This window comes from Mytilus trossulus, chromosome 4 (assembly GCF_036588685.1).
Source record: "Mytilus trossulus isolate FHL-02 chromosome 4, PNRI_Mtr1.1.1.hap1, whole genome shotgun sequence".
Classification (NCBI taxonomy): Eukaryota; Metazoa; Mollusca; class Bivalvia; order Mytilida; family Mytilidae; genus Mytilus; species Mytilus trossulus.
Window position 1 is genome coordinate 11,400,978 of NC_086376.1, and position 14,799 is coordinate 11,415,776.

The window sequence follows — 14,799 nt, forward strand, 5'->3', positions numbered from 1 at the left end:
AAAGCAGCTCAAGTGACAAGTTTTGATCAAAATTCCTTTGAGTATAGAAAGCTTTTAAAAAATCTGATGACAAATTGTATAACACTTGAAATGAGAACACCTTCTACTCAATTTATGATAAAAAAAAAAGTAAACAATAAACAAATATCACATCAACCAAGTGCAGCATTTGCTTCAACTTGGGACAGGCACATACAGAATGTGGTGGGATTGAACTAAGTGTGCACTAAATCCTCCCCTATCATGGGACAGTAATAATAGCAAAACATAAAAACAAACCAGTCACAAAAACAACTTTAAAAAGACACATAAAACAGATCTAAGATTACCTGCAGTTCCTTAGTATAGTACAATTTACCAAAATCTTATCATTACTCAGTTTTTAAGTGTGACATTATCTGAAGACTTAAAATACACAAAATGTTGTGTTTGTGTGAAAATAATCTTTTAAATATTCAGATAATGAAAATTAAAAAACATATTTTTACAAAACTGATGTGTTGGAAAATCTTATATTTGACTGGCCTGCAACTAAGTGCAGAATGTAAGACATATAGAACAATCTTGGAGCAGCATGAACCATTTGTATAAAGCATTTCATATTGGAGGGTAGTAATCCTGGAGGTTCATTCTTATTTTGCAGATGCCTAGTGTTTCAAAGTTTCCATTTGTCATAATTTTTGTTTAGTCCTTGATCTCATTTTCATGGTTTAGTCATGACTGCTTGAAAAAATTGTTTTATTTTGGTGAATTTCTCACTTATAAAAATGAGTAATGAGATGATAACTATATTTGATATAAGTTTCATTGCAAGGTCACTAGTCTATTGTGAAGGAAACAAAAATGGCAACGTCCACACTAAGTAAAGCTCCTGTGTTTTTCAACAATGTCCATCGGACAGGGTTCACCTGATCTTGACCTTCTTTTGTTGATCAGTGATCAAGATTTAAGTTGAAGATACTGTAATCAGTAGATCAACTATATTTGTGGTATGAAATATTTGCAAGTTTCAGTCTTGCAGAATTCATCTGACCTTGACCTGTAAATACATTTATCTGGTCTTTTCCCACAGCTTTAGACAGTTTTACCACTTGATGAAAGTGATTTTGATATGACTTCTCACACATAATTATTCTACTGATAACTTCTCCAAATTGTGACTTAGCAAATAATTTCACCTCACATCTCTAACCAGTGAAAATATTGGGGAGCAAATGAACAGGGTGATAAATAAGCGAAGGGAAGGACAATAAGGCCTTTAATATGTCAATAAAATTTATTATTTCTTTTATTTTCTGATAGTTATAAATTAAATATACACTGTTTTATATGATAGACACCGACACTTTAAAAACAATGGAAGTTCCAGGAACATATCATGACACAAAGTACATCACATCCTTCCTTAAAATTGTTTGTGTAAAGTTTAATTTGCTATCCAGTATTTATGTTTCATAGTTTTATTTGCAGTCCAGTATTTATGTCTCATCACCACTTGAATCTATCCCATCATCTCCTTCTCCACCTAAAGCTTTCCAAAATGATACAGCTACCTAAATATAAGAAAGATTACTTTAGTTTTATTTAAGGAAAATATTTGTCAATTCAAGTAAAAGGTTAAGGGGAAATGAGACATCAAACTAATTGAAAATTCCAAAATAGAATCAAAAGATCATAAGGAACAAATTATGAAAAATGTATCTTACTAAATGTCATTTGTTTCATGCTTCCTCATATTAATAATGATTTTGTTTAAGCATGGACTATACTTAACTTATTAAGCAAAAATATATATCCCGTGTTAATTATATCTTTAAACAGATAAATGTATATGTTTCTATATATAAATCTCTAGATAATATAAGAGTCCATCTGTCCATATTTATTGACAATGTGTAAATTTGATATAATATACCACTTTCATCATAATAAACACTAGTTATCTCATGTTGATGTGCAAAATGATAAATTAAAATAATGTAGGCAATACATACTATAAAAAAAGTGACATTCTGATAATTATGTTGCATATGTCTGTTATTATGCATATGTTTTTATCATAGAAGTTACATACTGGTTAAAAGGATAAATTGATTAAAATGGTATCTTTCCTAGAGATCTATGGTTGTTTAATAAGTAGAGAAAACCCAAACAACTGTGTTAGAACAGGAAAAAAACAAATCAATATCAAAATGATAATACAAGAACAAGTTGTTAAACCAGTTTCTCTTATGGTCAACGCTCTTGTCATGTTGAAAAAAAAATCCATAAATAGCTGATATAGTCTTTTGCACATTCAAATATGACATCATGTTACTGCATCAAATTTTAACATCAGACATTTTAAAACTTTTTGTACGCTTTAGAACCTGACAAAAAGAAGATTTTCAGGTAAAAAGTGTGAATGCTTTGTATATTATCTAAGAAATCACATATGCCAATAGCTATGGATGAAATGTACATCATTTTAACCTTTGAAAGAAATCAATGACCTCACGAATAGCCAATGGAAATAATAAAGTCTCATGAAAATGGATAAGCCAATCAAATAAACACACAGATTTTCATATAAACTTTTTATATCACATTACAAGATTGACACATTGTGCGATACAAGAAATATCTCTGCATGCAAGAAAAAGAGAAAAAGCAACAAACAAAAGAGAAAAATTCATTTCAATGTAAATAAATAACTGACCACTAATTATTGCCTTTTTCATGGTAAGTTATGGACTCTTAAAACATTTATTTCACCTTATGTTTATACAAAGTAGTTTAATTGGATATAAATTTTCTTTAACCTAACAGTAATTATAAATTTATTGTATCATACACTTGGTAAAAGAAAAACTCAAACTTACCTTCTCTGCATATGCTTTTCTTTGGTCAGGAGGTAAAGTATCTGCTTTCTCTGAAATACAACAGAATGATAATTTTAAAATTTAGCTTGGTAGTAAGCATGAAGTGTTGTATAAATAAATTACAACAGAGCTTTTTAAAATTTGCCAAAATGCAGTTTACATTATTCAATTGTCAAAATATAGTAAAAATGGGTTAGTCATTGAGTTTTGGTCAAGCTACAAGTAAGTCAAATTTTGTATAGATTATACAATGAAAAATCAATTGTTTGTGAATGAAAGAAAACTGAAAAATATAATTTTTTTTTAAATTTATTAGAAGATAGCTCTCATAGTGTGCTTTTAGAGAATGAAAAGAAAAATTTGGAGTTCAGAACTTCAGAGAACTTGTTTTCTTGTTACATAAATAAAATAGATTAATTTGCTACACATGTTATTACCAGATTATCTGAGTTATCTCCCTTACAGGACTGAGAGGGAAATATGCATCATACAAAACTTGCTTGTTTTTTTCGTTAAAAACAAATTCAATATGAAAATTAAACAAATTATGTTTATTATAACAATCATTTCATTTTTCTATGAAAATTCTTCCAAATTAGTTGAATTCTTTTGTGAAAATTTACATTTTGCTTGAAATATATAAAATTTTATACTTTGGTGGATTGAAGGTGTATTGAGATTTTCAAATAGGAAGTCCCTAAAATTTAACAAAATCAATTGTCAACAATCAATGGAATAAGTGAAAAACAACTGTCATATACCTGACTTGATACAGTCATTTCCTAAGAAAATGTTAGTTTTATCATGGTTTAAAAGCTAGCTAATGTGATAATAATTAACAATTAAACAATTATCTCCCTTGTTTTGAAAATAGATAAAAAATAACAGAAGTTATTGTTTTATAATTAAAATACAGATTTATAGTTAAAAAAATATAAAACAACACCTTTCTAATGTTATTGTTTGATACATTCCAGATATATGATTGACTAGATTGTTAAATTCTTGGTATTCTTAGTAATCGAAATTGAAATTCTGATTCAGTTGTGTGTTTTTTTTACTTTATTTGTGTTTTCCTCTTTGGTTATTGATTACATAACTTGGGTTTTTTACTCACCTTTCATAAAATTGAATTTGGCAAATAGTGTCTCAAAAGACCCTCCTGGGTCGTCATTCCCAACAGCATCAAACAATGCCATGTCATTGTCTTGTACAATCAAGTCATCTATAAAATATACACCTTATCTTAATATTTTGATCACTTTAATCAAACAACATTTTTATAAAATGAATAAAACACAACTTTTAACTGTAGTATACTAACTTTCAACTAAGTTCATGTATTAAGATCTTAAGGTGGTACCAAACACCTTGACTAAAATCAATTTGGGTCGTTTAATTTTTATATAATTTTGACAAAATATTTTGCTTGACCCTTTGACATATTAAAATTTAAAAAAAAAATATTGATCAACACACTTCATCTGAAATTTTTTATTGGATAGATAGCAGTTTGACAAACACTAATTGTAATCTTTGAGAAGCTTAATATTTCCTTGACTATAGAAGGTGATTGAAAGTTTCAGCTTCTTTTTATAGAGTTATTTCAACGCCTTTGGCTAATTTAGATGCATTTGGCTATTATTTTCAGATCATCATACAGCTCCTCAAATTGTTTGAATATTATACATCCTTGATTTTCTAATATTCAACTTAAAGCCTTTCTGATGAAGGTTAACCATAAAGCGCTCTTGATTTATGAAATTTAAAGTGTTATTTTTCCTTTTTTAAAGATCAATTAGATGATAAAATTAATACATCACAATACAATTTTCAATAAGATATGTAATAAAAGTTAGAAAACAACCAGTGAAGTATATTTGAAACAGGTATCACCCAATACACTGTAAATAAATTAAGTACCTATTCTGTCACTCGTTGATTTTTTTGGGATGTCTGTTTTATCATTCGTCTTTCCAGATGTCTGATTGTTCAATTCTGGGTCATCCGAGTCATTTAAACGTTTACAATCACCACATGCACCTTCTGATTCTGATTCTGGCTTCTCATTGTTTGTTTTTTCTTCTTCCATAAGTTTTCTCATATATGGACTATGTATAGATGGGTTGTCTAAAATGATATTAGAAACATACAATTTTGTTATAAGATATGGTTAATATTTGTGTAAATTTTTTACCAAAAATAAGGCAGTCAATTTAGGAGAAGACTTTAAAAGTGTGATTGACTTTTCATGATGGTGAACAATAATGAGCATAATTTTTCTTTTCTTTTTTGCTTGTATTTTTTTGAACTGATGATTATGTTAGTTGGTGTATGATATAAAGTAATGGAGATGTTTGGTAACACCTAGGCTTCTAAATGATATCTTCCAAAAAGCTTAAATCTGGTTATAAATATTTCATGTTCCATTTACTTGTACTTGTGAACATTTGAAATCTATTGATGCAATCTGGTCTTTTGTGTAAGGAATTATTTTTAATATTTATGTCCCAATCTTATAAGTGAGCTATTTATGACAGATTTTGCTACTTTTCCTCAACACAAGCAGTAAAATGAATTTTCAATTGAAACAAAAGAAACAATAGATAATTTATTGTAATATAATAAATACTGTATACCCTTCATTTCCAGATTAGACCATGTATGAGCATGTAGAGCTTGGATAATTCTTCTGATTCCTGTAGTTTCCTCAAAGTCATCTATAAAAAGTAATAAAACAATGTAAAACAGAAGTTAATTTGAACAACACTTAAGTAATGGCAAGAAAAGTACCAATTACCTCAGTAAGCTTGTATTAATTTTTCTATAACAAGAGTATGTTTTCATATGACACTTTAGAAGGACAGCAAATTGCCAACAGTTACTGTTGTACCGTTTATCTTGATATTGGTCCAATGTTAAATATAAGAGTTGAAAACTGAAATTGTATAAAGTAGACCTTTGGCAGTAGTATACTCATTTTACTAACTTGAATGTCTACCAGAAGGCACATTTAAAAACAATACCATATCATGCATCGAATGTTATTATTTCATGTAATAGTTAAGTCTGTCTGTCTGAAATAACCATAATCCATCAAATTTAAATAAAAGTGCCTTCCAACACCCATCCTCCACCCCCATTCAACCAATTTTATAAAAGCCTTAATAATAATTTGTTAACATTGATACTTAACTTTTACTATATTATTTACCTTCATATTCCTCATCATCATCCGATTTCAGGGGAGACAATTCAACAAGTTCAAATTCATTCTTAATGCACCATTCCTGAACAGTGTTTCTCTTGACAACTGAAACAAAATAAACAGGATTTACCCCTTCACTTTGAAAACTATCCATTTAATATCCTACAACTGCATTTATACATGTATTTGTATATAAGTCAACAAAGAAAAGGAACTGGTGTCTTACCATTCTCATTGCAACATGTTTCACAAACCAATATTTGTATAGGAGGTGACAATTCATTCAAATATGGCAACCATGACTTGGCCTTGTCAAAACTAGATTCCTAAAAAGAAAAGAAAAAGGGGAAAATGTATGGCAATATTGCATTAATTTTGTAAACACATCATTATGTTGGATATTCATAAATTCTCTTCATCTTTAAAATGCGTTTTTTTTCCATATTTATTATCACCTTTATAATGGCCATGTAGATACTAATTATAAATGATTCACTTTAAAACTATTGCTATGATCTGGACTAGTGTAATGTACATGATGTAAATTCATGTAATACCAATGCTAAAAAATAACAATGGTTATTGAATATTGAGAATATTGCTTGCAGTATCAAGATAAAAAGGTTAGTACTTTACTTTCTTATCAGTATTTATTAATAAGAAGAGGTATTTTTTTTACCTAGTATTGTGATAACTTTTGAAGTTTTTGGTAAGATAAGCAACTTTTAAAATTAAAAATTCAAAATACAAAGAAAAAGAAGCCATCTGACTCAGCCAATCAAATTGTAACTACTGGTACAAAATAAATGTAAACATTAAACAAAAAAAAAACATTTCAGAAAAATCAAATCATCAATGCCTCACAAACAACTTGCATCATATGATCTGCAATATCCATGAAGCAAATAACATATATTTAAAGTGTAACATATATTTTCTTAGGAGCAACAAACTGAAATAACCCTCCTAAATTGTATTCTTACCTGATTTGGATTGAAATAGATAATAACAGCTTGGACTAACTCTGCAAATTCAGTGTTACCAATGGTTCGTTCTGAGGTGTGACAGAGCTCGATGTCTGCTGTGTAATATTTTGTATCAATGTGCCAATTGTAATGCCATATATTTTCCAAATCATTTACTCCACCTTCTAACTCATTTTGTTTTTTTATTTCTGTAAAAAAAAAAAAAAATTGAAGAACTGATTCATACACCCGAAAAAGAAAATGTTGAACTGGACTTCTTGATATCCTTTATATCACTAACTTTCTAATCTTGTGAACCACAAAATAATGATTAAAAACAATTTTATACCTTAAACCAAAATTCTAACCTAGCATACCCGTAGCCAGGGGTTCTGACGAACCCCCCCCCTTGAAAACAAATAAGCACTGTTAAAGTCAATGTTCTGTTCGAATTGTGACTGTTATTTAAAGTCAAGTTTGTGAGTCCAACGACCCCCACCCCCCTTGGAAATTCCTGGCTATGGGCCTGCCTAGGGTAGCATAAAAGAAAGTGACAGGCACACTGACCAAAATAAAGAATTGCCACCTAAAAATCCCTAACAACAGAACCAAAATCGGAAACGTTTCAGTATTTCCTTTTTTGTTTTTTTTTACAAATGTTTAAGTTACAAAAAAATAATTCATACAGACTTCGTCCCATTTACAGGGAATGCCTGCCTCATATTAGTTAGGACACACCCCCTTTTTTAACATTTGATGATTATTTTCTCCCTAATAATCTGACTCTATGGTATATTTGCATATAATGTATACTTATTATAATTAATAGTGTTTTAAGTCTCTTTTTGTGTATATTTACTCTTTATAAATTCTTCTGAAGGAAAACTATCACAACATGATGTAAATAATGCACATGGATTTGTCATTTCAGTTACCGGAAGTGTGAACTACGTCACCCCTTTACGGTGTTTAAATAGTTGCTGAGGAACACAAATGGCCGCATCCTGCGACCGTATAGATTCTGTTTTGTTTTGATGCGATCACAAACCAAAAAATAGCAATTTTAAGGGAATAAAAGAGAGAATTAAACAATAATGATGGACGTAGAACCGCGACCAGAAGAAGTTGGTCAAATATTGTTAAAGGTAAATAAAATAAAGTGACGTTTTACCTGCACCCTGTTGTTGAACGGTACCTTTTAAAACAGTAGTGGATGGTTTTTATTCTATAGACATTAAAAAAAGACGTGTTATTCAAATTCGGTTAAGAAAAAGTCATAAGAGCACTGAAGAGAGCTTTGAACCAATACAAGTCCAAACATATCCGCTCAAAAATAACCCCTCCCCCTTTTAGCCCCACTCATGTTAGCCCTCTAGCTGCCAAACTCCGAGGTCCTTATGCAATTTTTGACTATATGTCGTCTGGTCCAGAATAGTAAAAAAAAGCATAAAGACATAAGAGCCATGGTTTTGCTGCTAGTTAACCCTCTTGCTGCCAGAGAGACACATACATGTACATGTATGTGCACGCAGGCTGTTTTCATTTATGCAAGCTTCTCTTCATTGCTGTATCTCTTTCAAATAAAAAAAAACTGAATTTTAAACAGTGTAAGAAATTTTTTTCTTCAAATAACGCCCAAATTTAATGATCATTACTGACACCTATATAGATATCAAATAACATCATTGTTGGGCAATTGACCTCACGAATGTCGAGCTTTCATATTTTCCTGCACATTAAATGAAACCCATAATACTACTGGCAGAAAGAGGATTAATGAAATGATTCAACTGACACCACACCTATGATAAACAATTGGCCCCACACACTTATGAAAATGGTTTAAATACTGCTTATTTTGGGCCTTCCAACTTACCCTACTTATGAAATGTAGTTAAATTCCTTGGGATTTTTGCCTTTGAACTCATCTGACTCATGAATGTCTCTAGGCCTTTAAACTCACCATACTATTGAATAGTACTAGTATAATTGATGAAAAAAGGTCAGCTTACAATGTACTTGTAACATTAAATATTGTCCTCCATGAAATATTGTCTGTCATACAAATTTTCATATAAAATATTGTTCACTGACAGTATTTCATAATGAAATATTGTCTTGGACAATATTTCATTATGAAATAGTGTCTTTGTCCATGAAATTTTGTCACCTCCTTCTGTACAATATTTCATTATGAAATTCTGTTCATGACAATACTTCACTATGCAATAATTGCTTTAAAAATATTTTTTAATCAAATTATTTCACAATTAGAAAAAGTACACAAGCATGCAGCATGCACATTTTTAGATTTATAACTGAAACTGTTTTGTATAGTAGAGAATTTATATTATTTTCAAATTTGCATAGAAAGTTTGGAAACACTACAAATGGTTTATTATAGATTAAAGAATAGTCTAACGTAGGTTTCATTTTATTACATTATACTGTACAAATATAAGTAATGTACTGATAATCACTTATTTTGTAAATATATACACAGGCACATGTCGCAGAAAAAAATCCTATATACATGAATATATGTTGATAACCTCTCCTTCATGAAACAAAATTCCATGACAATCTGTCTATGAAATATTGTCTCAATACTCATGAAATATAACCAAAATATAACCTCCCTTTAACAGGACATAATTTTGTAGTATTCATCTATGAAATATTGTCTTAATTCACACTAAATATAACCTCCCTTTAACAAGACAAAATTCCATAGTATTCATCTGTGAAATATTGTCTATATACAGACACAATTTCACTATGCAAATTTGTCCTTCTCTGGACATTTTTCCATAATATGGATGAGGACAGTATTTCATGATACATTGTTATGAAATATTGTCTTGTGGTACAATATTTCATTGTTATGAAATATTGTCTTGTGGTACAATATTTCATAGGACAATATTTTGCTTTACATAATACAAAAATGTAACTCGCCCCACTTTTGAAGAAAATAACTAAATGGTGCTGAATTACTGCCCACAAATTGCAACTGGCCCCACTTATGAAATTTATGTATTTTAATCTCAATGAAAAAAGATCTACCATTTCTCCCTACATTGTATATTGAAACAAATTATTTTATCAGACTGAATTTGAGTTTACCAACTCGTCATGCTAGCCCCACTAATGATGATTAGTTGAATCCTGAGTGATGTAAAGGCCTCTGATCTAAGAAGTACATTTGTCAATGTGAACAATGGTGAACATAAAAACGGAAATGGGCATCTTTGCTAGCGAAGAGTTACCTGTAATTATCAGTGGTATTTACTTGTATTTGCTATCCCAAATAATCTGCATCAAATGGTCATGCAATACTGGCAAATACTGGTCAACTGGGAAATTTTCATCTTGTTTTTTTTAATTGTTACAGGTGTCTTTTAAATTATTGCCAATTGGTTTTGCAATAAAAAGTATTACCTATCACCATGATCACCTAGCATTGAAATTTATCAATCATTCATTCAGTGTTTTCTAGATTCCAAAATTGCATTGATGTAGTAAAAGATAATAAAAGATTTTCAAAGTACATGATACCTGCAGATTATGATCTAAAGGTTTTAATATATGATCTGATCTTTCATTTGATAACATGTATAGAATAACTTTGACTGAAATGGAAACCTTTGACAATTTAACAGGATAAATTTCATTGTTTATAGTCAGTGCAATCGATCAGTGAGTGCATTCATTATTGTAAATTACTGGGCAACCTATTGAGGTGTTTTTAAGGGAACTTTATTTTGAGGGAAAATGTATATTTTGTATATTATTCAAAAAAACTAAATATTTGAAAGCTACAAAAATGTAATTATTGGGATTTTTTTGTGTTTTTTAAATTATTATTGACTATAAGTCATATTAATATTACAAACATAATGCACCCTGGTGTGGTCCCAAAAATAGAAAATTAAGTTTTCTAGTGTTTTGTGTCATAAATTTCCAAACACAAGAATTGAGATAAACAGTTGAACGTTCAAAATATCTGTTAATGTTTATGTTTCTCATTGATTAATGGATTAAACTACCATATTTGTGTGTCTAAGAAGTTTGTAAAATGTCGGATGTTAGTGCTGAAATACTTAACTTTCTCAAGAGACACGAAACATTAACTCCAGAGACTAAACTGACTGTTAAAAAGTCAATACAACCAGGCAAAGGGAGATCACCATCTAATGAAAAGAGAAAAACTTCTCTTTCACTTAAAGATTTGCCTCTCAGTGTCAAAGAATCTGATGAAACTGACTCGAACACAGAGTCATTGGCAAAGAAACGTCCATCTTTGTTTAGTAATGAGTTAATCGCCTCTTTAAGTAAAGAACCTTTGGTTTATACACACCGTGTGCAACCTTTCAAGCCTATTTTTTATGAGGAAACAGTTGATGATAATAAGATTTATAGTCATCAGAAGGAAATGCACGAGATATTAAAAAATGTAAGTTAATTTGATTGGTATACTTTCTATTGCTAGCTGGCATTTAAAATTTGAGTTTGCATCCATAAAGATAGCCACTCTATAAATTCTTTTTATTCAATTTTTAATTCAAAGGAAATCCAATAATGATATTAAAGAACAGTCCATCTTTACACAATAAATATATACTGTTTTACCAGCTGACTTTGTGGTGTGTTACATTGTACAATTTTAATAGTCCTGGAAAAAAAATCTTGAATACAACATTATATTCATATTTATTATATCATGTACAAAATGTAAGCATTCATTATTTTTAAAAATTGAACCTCAGGACTAATTGTTTTCTTTTGCCAAATTCTGAGTGTATTGAAACTATTTTGTATTTTATGAATTCAGTTTTCCCAGTAATATAAAGCTTCAGAAGATATCTGTTGAGAACGTTATTACAGAAAGTATACAAGGTTTTATTCATTTGTAAAGGAGGTATTGTCAATGAAACCATTATTATATAAGAGTGGTTTTCTCAGTGAGGCCATAAGAGTGTTAATGAACAAGTACTCAAATTATTTTATAATAGCATTCAAATATATGTTCACATTTTGTGAATTTAAATGAACAACATAAAAGGTATTCAGATTTAAGAATTTTTGTATTTAATATTTAAATAGATCGATGGTATTAGAATTAATAAGTTTTTTCTCTCTCTGGTAAAACCTGGGCTTTTATTTGATATGAAACGGATGTCATTTTATATACATTGTACATGTATAAAAATTTATATACATCATTATTTGAGAAACAGATTTGTTGTACTATAGATAAACTTTTCAGTAGGCACACACAAAAAGAGATTAATTGATTGTGTGTTGCTAAAAGCTACCTAATAGAACATGTACATTCACAGAGACATAAAACAAAATGATTTTGGTTGATTTGCTGTTTGTATCTACGGAAATCTTAAAATATTGACCAATGACCTGTGTTAAGAGAGAGACATATCTTTTGCACATAAAAGACACCCTTGTAGATGTCCAAAAAGAGTAGGCTACATTCAACACATTGTAATGATGCTGCTACAAGGCAGCACTTGTACCTGCAAAGTGGAAAGGGATAAATATGAGTTGTTGTAACTTGTTTCCCAATCCACTATAAATAAATATGTTTTAACTAACCAATGAAGGTATGTTATAAACTCTTCCTCCCATACAGACAGAAGTAAAGACAGACGGCAACACACTTAACACTAAACACCTGATATTGCTAGCAACAATGAGCAAGAGATAAACATTTTTAAAAGAACCTGAAGTGTAAATGTAGATGTCCATTTGATTAAGGAATTTTGTCAGAATTTCTTTTTTCCATATTTCTGTTTTATAGTTTTATAAGAGTACAAAACATATCATTTATAATAGAAGTTTTAAAAGACCCAATATTACAACAAAAAATGATTATTGTCAGTTAAGTGCTAGATAAATATGTTAAATAGATTTAGGGTTGAAGTTGAACACAGAATTAAGTAATAAAATTTAATAATAGCAATTGTAAATATTGAATTGGCATATATAATATGTAATATCAATAGTTGGTTATTGTTACTTGTTAGCTGTGAAGGAAATAAATTGACCTTCCATTTAACTGTTTACTTGTGACTTGCTTCAATATCAACAAAGACTCTTGAAGGTTGACTGGGTTCTACTTAAATTTAAAAGAATTATTCAGAATTCAACCTTCTTTATTACAATGCCAGGAACTGTGACGAGGTGTTTTGTTATATATATGTGAAGCTTGTTTAGACAACAGCAAAAAAAATAATCCCAGACACAACAAGAAAACAAATAATAGTTGTACCTGCAAACATAATTGATTGATTGATTGTTGTTTGCTTTTCGCCACATTAGCACAGAAAGGCTATATTGCGGTGAGAACTAATTCGATCCTGCAAACATGTTTTTGCTTATGCAAGATAAAGGTATGGAAACACTAATTCAGGCCTGGAGAGCATATTTTAAACAAAGTAGTTCCTAGGCATAGTTATATCTAAAAATGTCAATTAGTGACATGTTTGGGTAGTTTTGGTATCAAATGAAAACTTGGGACTTGGGAATCAGTGGTTTTATACCTAAATAAATGTACCATGTTGTTGAAAAAACTATAAAAAATTCACCGCTAATACCTACTCAAACTCTGGACCATTTGGCAGGGGAACAGCAGACAAACATTTTAATGTTTGGCAATACCTTGATTTGTGGTTAATCTAAACTTTCAGCTGTTTCAGCATCTTATGACAGACATATTCACAGGAAATGTCATTTGTAAACATAATTGTAGTAATCTTTGAATTTAAGAACCAGTACTTTATATATATATTGTGTACTGTTCCTTTGTGCAAAGTTTGGGGCAATTTGATATAGTTTGTCTAAAACATTTGATGTGCACAAGTTTCAGTTATTGTAAACATTTAAGCATATAGTTAAACTGAATATGTTCTACAATGTATATGGTTTTGCATTCAATTTCCAGTCATATTCTTTATATTGGATGTATTCCATTTTAAGAAATTTAACTAGCCAGGGGGGCTTGCCCTCGGTTTTTTTAACCCAGAGTATTGAAGCTTAATAAAATGTTTGCTGAATACATTGTAGATTCATGACCTGTTTTTTTTTATGATACTTAAAGTACATGTAGCTTAACAGATGTGCTCCTTACTCAGTTTGCATTTTCCAGTTTACCTTAACCTGCATTAAGATTTTATTTTTTAGGTACAAGATGATTTACGACAGTTACGTGAGAAGATTGCACAAGGGGATACTGCCAACATTAACATACAAGATTTAGAGAAAGCATTGGCTAAAACTGAAGAGGGTTTACAGGTGAGATTTAATATGTACATATAAGATGGTCTTCAATACAGAACCTTGGTTCACACCCAACAACAAGCATGTTTATAATGTAGATTTATGCATGTACATAGGCATGTACAACAAATTAGATAGGATTTATAGTAGTAAAGTGATCATTTAAAAGCATTTTATTTACAGTATGTTAACTCATATTCACATGTAAGTTATACATGTACGTTTTCATGTACATAAATTCAGATTTTATCTTGCATTGTGATTTTTATTTTAATTTTGTATTATCATAACATTACTATTCCATGAATAATTTACAATCTCAAGACTCCTATTGTCTGTTGTATGAACCATAATTCTGCCAAGTAATTCTAGTACATGTATTAAATTAAACAATAATTATATTAACTATATTGCAAAATTAAATCTACTGGACCAGTTTTTAAAAATGGATTATAACTATGGGGCTAATGAT

At 29.8% G+C, this 14,799-nt stretch overlaps 2 protein-coding genes across 8 annotated transcripts in view; one reads left to right on the forward strand and one right to left on the reverse strand.

Annotated features, from left to right (window-relative positions):
• Positions 1 to 1,458: 1,458 nt before the first annotated feature.
• LOC134714672 (alpha- and gamma-adaptin-binding protein p34-like) lies at positions 1,459 to 7,991 on the reverse strand. Its single transcript, XM_063576127.1, has 9 exons — positions 7,894 to 7,991; positions 7,053 to 7,243; positions 6,296 to 6,395; positions 6,076 to 6,174; positions 5,501 to 5,581; positions 4,785 to 4,991; positions 3,979 to 4,086; positions 2,862 to 2,911; positions 1,459 to 1,553 (listed from the first exon to the last, which is right to left on the reverse strand). The coding sequence occupies exons 1-9, from the start codon at positions 7,958 to 7,960 to the stop codon at positions 1,479 to 1,481; spliced, it is 978 nt and encodes a 325-aa protein (XP_063432197.1). The 5' UTR covers positions 7,961 to 7,991; the 3' UTR covers positions 1,459 to 1,478.
• The window catches only part of LOC134714671 (IQ domain-containing protein H-like), a 36,613-nt gene continuing 29,798 nt past the window's right edge, over positions 7,985 to 14,799 (forward strand). For all 7 annotated transcript variants that reach the window (XM_063576122.1, XM_063576124.1, XM_063576123.1 and 4 more), the window contains exons 1-2: positions 7,985 to 8,179; positions 14,232 to 14,342. In XM_063576122.1, coding sequence (XP_063432192.1) covers positions 8,129 to 8,179; positions 14,232 to 14,342 — 162 coding nt within the window. In that variant the 5' untranslated portion in view covers positions 7,985 to 8,128. The remainder of the gene's footprint in view (positions 8,180 to 14,231; positions 14,343 to 14,799) is intronic.